The 8,264-nt window shown below is 33.7% G+C and overlaps 1 protein-coding gene across 1 annotated transcript; it reads right to left on the reverse strand.

Annotated features, from left to right (window-relative positions):
* Positions 1–4,321: 4,321 nt before the first annotated feature.
* Positions 4,322–7,183, reverse strand: LOC145000412 (abscisic acid 8'-hydroxylase 4-like). Its single transcript, XM_078959636.1, has 9 exons — positions 6,921–7,183; positions 6,490–6,811; positions 6,185–6,334; positions 5,725–5,973; positions 5,510–5,599; positions 5,262–5,340; positions 4,996–5,102; positions 4,777–4,895; positions 4,322–4,670 (listed from the first exon to the last, which is right to left on the reverse strand). Exons 1-9 carry the CDS (start codon positions 7,118–7,120, stop codon positions 4,535–4,537), a joined length of 1,452 nt encoding a protein of 483 aa, XP_078815762.1. The 5' UTR covers positions 7,121–7,183; the 3' UTR covers positions 4,322–4,534.
* Positions 7,184–8,264: the final 1,081 nt, after the last annotated feature.

Below are 8,264 nucleotides of genomic sequence, written 5' to 3' on the forward strand. Positions count from 1 at the left end.
CTTAACTAAATTGGTATAATATTGGTGAATAAAAGTATTATCCTTTTTGGTTTGCTCTCATAACCAGCTGTAGCTAGAATTACTATTAGTGGAGATATAAAATGATTTGTTAATATATTATATAATTAATATATTAATTGGACATAGTTAATAGTTAATTAATAATTAATTGGAATTAATTTTGGATTAAATAGAATTAATTGAAGGTATAAGGGCTGAACTGAAATATACATTATTTGAGCAAGGGAGGCAAATCTAGAACCTCCCATGCCTTGGACGATTTTGATGAGGAACAAGAAGGGTCCTGGAAGCCTCCTGAAGCTGATAAGGAAACTAATTTGAATTGGTTTAAAATGAAATTATTTTATTATTTAAATTAAGGTTTCCACCAACTATAAATAGATCCATGACCTTAGAAAAATCGAACCCTACATATACATATAGAGAAATGGGATTTTTTTCTTCCTCCTTTCTCATATATTTCGATCCTAGAGTTTCTAGGGTTTTGGGTGTAAACCATTAGAGGCATCCACGTTATTGGTGCTTGCATTCCAAGGAAGATTTCAAGAAAGTTGTTCGCATTTGTAATTTTTTATTTACATAGGTTAGAAGTTTGTTTCATAAGTATGTTGCTATAACTTACGAAAAATCCATGTACTTTTAGGTTGCATGTACCCATGATATGATTATGAATCCGATATGTAAATATTCTTGTTTGTAACGTAGAAAATCCATCATGATTATACAATTATGAGTAGATGTTAGTGGAATTTTTTTAAATACACGTAATATAATAAATAAAAGATAGAATACAAAAGTGTGATTAGATGTAAATGATATTATGTTGAATACCTACAAGAAATTAGATGGAGATAGATATGAATATATGTTTATAATCATGTAAATGAGCATGTATGTATGTTTAGAGTGTATATATGTGGTTGAAGATAGAGTATGTATGGGTAGTGAAGATAGAGTATGTATGTGTGGTTGGGTAATGATGGTAATGGGTAAGAAAACCATCATAGAATAGATGTAGATAAATTATGGATGTATGGTTAGACATTAATGGTATGTGTTAAATACCTCTTTGTTAGTAGATAAAGATTAGATTAAGTACTTAATGAATTAAGTAGTAGAGTGGTAGTAGAATATCTATTAAGGGGATACTGAGATAGCTTGATATGAGACATGTGATGTTGAAGACTATGGTGTGACCATACCAGTAACATGAAAGTTCATGAGAATGTTGATAGATGGTTCCTTTGGGAATAAGATAAATGATTCATTGGGAATGGGATACATGATTCCTTTGGGAATGAGATAAATGATTCATTCTGAGATATATGATTGCTTAAGGAATGAGATAGATGATTCATTCGAGAATGAGATAAATGATTTCTTTGGGAAAAAGATGGTGATTCCTTCAAGAATGGAAATAGATGATTCATATAGGAATAAGATTATGTTGATTTGAAAAGCTTGAGAAAGGTTTCCATGAGTGGGACATGTTAAGAGGTTTCTTTAGAGAACCTTGGTATAATCCATGAGGGATTAAGTGTAGAGGATACATAAGTAATCATTATAATATGTGAGGAATTCCAGAAAAGAAAGGTGGTTAAAGGATCTGTGTGTGATCAAAGTGAGGGGACTTAGTCCATATTGTTGTACTCTATTAAGTTAGAATCACATTATCTCCTATAAGATAAGTGAAGCTATCATATATAGTTAGACCAAGTGGGTCTAAATGAGAATAGAGAGGCAAAATGCAAGAATAGATCGGAGTAAAGATGAGTTAGGATGAAGAGCAAGGATGAAGTACGATCTAGGTCGAGAAGAGAGTAGGACTTGAGATTGAAGGGCATAAGAAGAGATATAGATAGAGTGGAAAAATAGGAAATATATGAGATGAGAAGAAGGAATTAGATAAGATGGGAAGAAGCTGAAATATAGTATGAATAGAGCATGATACGAGTGTGAGAATAGATGAGAATGCATTCAGAGAGATAGAGAAAGAGTAATGAAAGGAAGAACATAGTAGTCGAGTATGAATACATAAAAACTATCAAATTATAACTCACTAAACCTATGGTCTGATATTGTAGATTCTTTCATGGTTTGTAGGTTCAAGTAGTAGCCACAATACGAGAGGAGGTATGACCCGAAGGATTTGGAGTGAAAGTACTTTTACTTTTGATATTTCCTTGTTGCATTATATTAGAGTTATAATTTTTTGTAAACATGAATATAACGTGCGATGTAAATGTTATGAGTTTAGAATCCAACAAATTTTTATAGAAAACTATAATAACCCCTAGAATGTTTAGAGTGAAAAATCTGGGATGTTACAACAATAGATACTAGTCATCTCGTGGAAGTATCTATGCATTGGTTTGATGCAGATGTTCCTAGTACATCAAATCAAACTAAGTAACATAGTTTTGAATCTATAACTCTTACTCCTAGTCATTCTGTATAGTCCTTTAGATCTCAAATGAATCCTAAAGTTCCCACTAAATTTAATGACTATATGGAATTGAAAAATCAGTTTACCATTCATTTATTGATAAAGAGACTAAATGTTTTGTTGCTAACCTAATTAAAACTCTTGAACCACAAACATATAATGATGCTTGCAATGATCCAAATTAGGTCAAAGCTATGAATGAAGGCATGGAGGCATTATACATAAATAATACTTGTGATATAACTGATTTACCAAAAACTAGAAAACAAATTGTATGTAGGTGGATTTATAAAATTAAATATAAATCTACAGGACAAAGTGATTGATATAAAAAAAGATTGGTTGCTAAAGAGTAGAACCAAAGGGAAGGAAATGATTATGATGAGACTTTTTCACATATTGCCAAATTAGTTAATGTTAGAATTGTTGTTACTCTTGCTATTAATAATAATTGGATTTTATTCCTGCTTGATATTAATAATTCCTTCTTGTATGGAAGCTTGGGTGAAGATGTCTATATGACATTACACCAAGGCTATCATACAAAGAGGGGCAATCATGTATGCAAGTTACAAAAGTTTCTCTATGGATTAAAGCAAGCTCAATGAAAGTGGAATGAAAAATTATACAACTTTTAGGCTGATTATGGTTTCATACAAAATATAAATTATTTCTCTTTTTTTCTTCACATTAAAAATGGGCTGATGGTTGTTCTTCATGTGTATCTTGATGATATAATCCTTACAAGTGATAATGTTACTAAAATTGGAAAGGTATTTTTTTTAGAAAAATCTCTCTTTTTAATAAAAGATTTGGAAAAGTTAAAATATTTTTTGGGTATTGAAGTTGTTAATATTGGTAATGGTGTTTGTCTTTCACAAACAAAATATTGCCTTGAACTCTTAGATGAGATTAGAATGCTTGGTTGTAAGCATATGAAAGTACATCTAGATCCTTGTTTAAACTTAAGAAATATTAGGTTAATAAGACTGATGATTTGTTAATAAATATTATTGATTTCCAAAAACTAAGTGGTAAATTGATTTATTTGACTATTATCAAGCTTGACATATCTTATACTTAGCAGAAATTAAGTCAATTTATACCCACTCCAAAGAAAATTACACCTGGAAATTGCTATGAGACTTCTAAGATTTTTAAAACTAAATCGAAGAAAAGGAATATCTATTATTCCAACCAAATTATCAACACTAGATTCTTCAACCAAATTTCTTCTTCAATTATGGATTTGTTCCTGTTGTTACAACAAACACTATGCTCACTATTTGTAACTTGCTAAACACGATGACATGTGAGTCATGACAACTTTTTTATGTATTGTGGGTGGAATTTGTTTTTTAAATAAAGTGTGTGTTACGCTTCACTCAATCAACATGCACTTACCAAAAGACCTTTGGCCTAACGATATCGTGTGTCCTCCCTCTTACAGGAGGTTGACAGCTCAAGTCTCATTTGAGACATAGATGATATTAAGGTGTAGCTAGATTAAGAGTATATTAGTTTGCCATTAAAAATAAGTCAACATTCAGATCCAGTTTTCAAATGAATCAATAATATTTTCTGATAGTTTCAACTTAAATGCAATCTTGTTTAAAGGTATTGAAGGCTGTTTGTATTAAAGTATAAAGCCCAATATTATTATCAGGCGAACCATGAGCCTATGTCACAAAGTAGTCGCGTGCACACATCCTAATTGTGTTAAAGGTCCATGAATTTGGGCATGAAAGTTTATTGGACCATGGGGTCCTGAGCTGAAGGAATGTCCCTCTGCTGCTTTTATATATAATCGCCAGAGACATGGTATTTGTCGACTGGATGAGACTTCCACATCTCTCGTTTTAAAGAAATACATATATTAAGAAAATGAAAGACACAGTTACACGGATTCCTTTAATAACATTAGATACCTCTTCCATTAACAGAAGTGGTACAAAAGGCAATAATAATATAGAGAAAAGGCAGGAATCTTCTATCCTCAGATGACTCAATTGTGGGGATGCGTTAACAACTGATAGCTAAGTTTGGGGAAGGCATGAAAACTACTTTCTAAGTATCATAACAAGCACCACATACTTCTCCCTTTTCCTGGATAGATTCCTTCTGAAATCTTGCAGGAAGTCCATGCATCGGGACAGGAAATGGACCATACTGAATCCCACTTTCAGATCCCACCACTTCCCATCTGCAACCACAATCATCGATTTATGAATTTCACTCTTTGTTATTCAAAACATAATTCTAGTACTTTGTAATATGGGTTTGATTAAAATGAAATCCCAATCCCATACCTATATTTAGTGACTAAATGGTGAATCATAATGAGCATTTCCAGTTTAGCAAGCTCATTTCCTGGGCAAGCATGGACTCCGCTTCCAAACGGCATAAATGTGTTCGGCTTTGGTGCAACCTTCATATGCAACAAGATTTTTTTTTTTTTTTTTTTTTTAATTTCAAAACAATTATATATAACACTTGCACCAATATTAATCAAATTTCATTGATCTTACCTCGAATCTTGAAGGGTCGAATTGTTGAGGATTGGGAAAGAATTCAGGATTGTGATGGATATTCCTAAACAATGGCATGACCTTCCACCCTTTTGGTATTCGATAACCTGTTTCAAATTATTGGGTGTAGTTTGTTAAGCATCGCAGTCTATTAAGGAGAATTACATAGCTATGTGGAACATAGTGCAATCAAAAACCCGAGATATATAAGAACAATCATAAGCTAAGAAAACTTCCAAGATGATCGTGTGGGATTGTTATCTTACCCTTGTATTCGACATCAGTAACAGCCTCTCGAAATGTGAATGATATAATACTTGCCATTCTCAAGCTCTCCAATATCACCTAACATATATATACACATCGAGAAAACTTTCAACATATAAATAGACACATGGGTACCCTGATTTCTGTGTATGTTCCCCCATCCATGTCTGGATTTGATATTTACTTTTCCCTTGTGCATGAAAAGTCTAAATTGCTATAGAAGAACCTGTTTGTCAAAAGTGCATACCTTGTACGTAATCGGCATGTTTCTAGTCTGGGCCCATGTCAACTTAAGATGACCATCATCATTAAACTGGTAGATAACCTTCTGCTCAGCCTACAAAGACATAAAGTTTTATTATTAAATATCATATAATATTTTCGTTCGTGGGAAAATCCAATACTATGAGAGAGAAGCTCTTGCTTTTTTAGAGAGAGAATTAAGCAAATGCGTCATTTTACCTTTACAGTCTCCAGAAGTTTCGGGTGATCATGCAGATATTTCAGAATCCATGTCAATGCACTGGCTGTTGTGTCCTGAGCAGCAAACAGAACTCCGATAATGTTATCAGCGATCTGATCTTCACTCAAGGTTTTACCATTATCATCTTTCGAGTTCATTAAACATCCCAACAGGTATTTCTCTGTTGCCCTCATTTCTTTCCTCTCAGATATGATTTCACTCAAAGTCTTCTGCAGCCGTTTCCTGGCCTATATATATATATAGAGAGAGAGAGAGTGTGTTGGCATTTGGTTAAGTACGCAAGTCTCTAAAAACTCGAAAGGCAGATTCGTGTTTACATAATGTTATGCCACCAACTTTAGACTTAGTTTTCAACTTTCAAGTAAGAAGATGTTATTTTCGGATGCTTCGACAGGAAAATGGACAAAAGGCAAATGAAATACGAAAATCTTGGCTTACCAAAAAAGCCTTTTTGAAGCGTGTGCCTGGTAATTTTGTTGGGAAAGAGTTGTAACCTTTGTCTACTATGCTGTAGTTTTGCTTTAGTTGCTCTTTCTGGCTGGCTTCCAAGTGTCCAAATATAGCGAGTATACCAACCTCGAAGGATAGCTGTAATCAAACAAGTATGTAATTAACAATTCCCCAAAAAGATTATTGTAATGTACATAAAGATCGATGCAGACAAAAACATTGGTGTGTGAATTCAATAAACCCAAATGAAAGATGACATATATAGGAGGAAAAACACAGGACATAAAACCAACCCTTTTCATCTCATGAAACGTGTGTACAATTCGGCCATCAGCCCATGAGTCCAACGCGGATACCACCATTGATTCGATATCTGGAACCAAACTTCGGAGATTATCAAGTGATAAGGAGCTCTGAACTAGCTTCCTTAAGCGAGTATGGTACTCCCCTTGATGGAAAAACAGTGCTAAAGGACCAATCAAGTCTTCTTTACTTTTTGGGTACGTGGGCTTGAACAAGTGAGCTTGTGTTACTAACACAAACCGAGCTGCTTCAGGGCTAGCCAACATGATACTAGGACACCCCAAAATATGGGTCTTGAAAATCTCACCATACCTGAACAATCAGCACAAAAGAACAAGTCTATGGCGTTAAGAATTGCTGAGATAATACAATATATATACTACATCGAAAGTTAATTTGAAAGGAATTAGTCGTGAGAGACCTTTTCTGTTTTGTAGCGAAGAAAATATTTGGATCTTGAGAGTAAAGTTGAAGTGTTTCACCGATATACGGCCAGCCTAGTGAACCTGGAGGGAGCTTATTGGCGGAGTCCCTTTGGTTCCTTCTTACGAAAATGTAGCAGATAAGAGCAACAAGGAACACGAACACATGCAATAGTATGATTCCTTGTCTCTCCTCCATCTGTATAAGTAAAGAAGCAAAGCAGGTAGTTTTGTTGTCTCTCGTACCAAAGTGTAAGTCTCTGCATATGGCTTATATGTTGGGTGTGGAAGGGGGTTTATATAGAAAATGGACTATGACCCACAAATAAGAACAAAATCTCCGGGATTTCATCATTTAATGAATTAATTATATATCTTCCATATATAAATATTGATATCCAATAACTAATTTTTATATTAAAGAAAGACTCGAAATTTAGCAATAGAATAAATACCTGATTCGATTGTAATTATGAGTTATGACAAACATTTTTTTAGCATTTATGATTTCTCCTTAAACCCATAATTATTAGATTTAAAAACTAGATTAGAGGCAAACAGTGTCCACTACTGTGGCTACGTGTTTCTTGATTGTGCTAGAAAGAAGACTTTTAATTGTCGGCTAGGTTACTTCCTCTCTCAAGGTTTCATCACTTTTCTTTAGTAGTTGGGAGAATTAATTGGTGATCCGTTGAATTGTTTACCTAGAAACAACTAGCGATTTCCATTGACTTTACTGTCGTTCCTATTAGCATGATGAATGACGGTAGAACATCATCTAGCAATGGATATTTGGTGTTTGTATAGTGCTAGTAAATGGATGGTGGGTTTAGTTATGTTCTTCGATCGGATGATGTATCATGTTAGCAGGCACGAAAGTAACCGAGTCTCAAACATAATGACATGATGTGTATCGATCAATGGCGGATCTAGTAAAAATAACTAGGGTATGTAGTCCATTAGTAATAGATCTATAAATATATTGGTTATTTTAGTAACATGCGACACATATAATGAGTTATTGTGACTGTAGCCCAATAATGTTTCGTATATTGGTTTAAATGGTCCATCGTGATTTTATTTTTCTTTTAAAAGGTACGAACTTGTGTTTTACTGGTTAATTTCGTACCTTTACCCATTTTTGAAGGCTACACTGCATTATGAATTACCAACTAAGCAAGTGAGTTGACTCATCGTTGCTACAAAAGCCAAGAGTTATTATGCCTAAATATAAAATCGAACTTCATATTCTTCATGAAAGAGAAAAACAAGAATACCCAAACTTTTGGTTCCTTTGTGTTCTTCATCATAGAGAAAAAGCAAGGCACAAAATGAAGAACACC

Source organism: Lactuca saligna, chromosome 6 (assembly GCF_052625555.1).
Source record: "Lactuca saligna cultivar CGN05327 chromosome 6, ASM5262555v1, whole genome shotgun sequence".
In the NCBI taxonomy this organism is placed as follows: domain Eukaryota; kingdom Viridiplantae; phylum Streptophyta; class Magnoliopsida; order Asterales; family Asteraceae; genus Lactuca; species Lactuca saligna.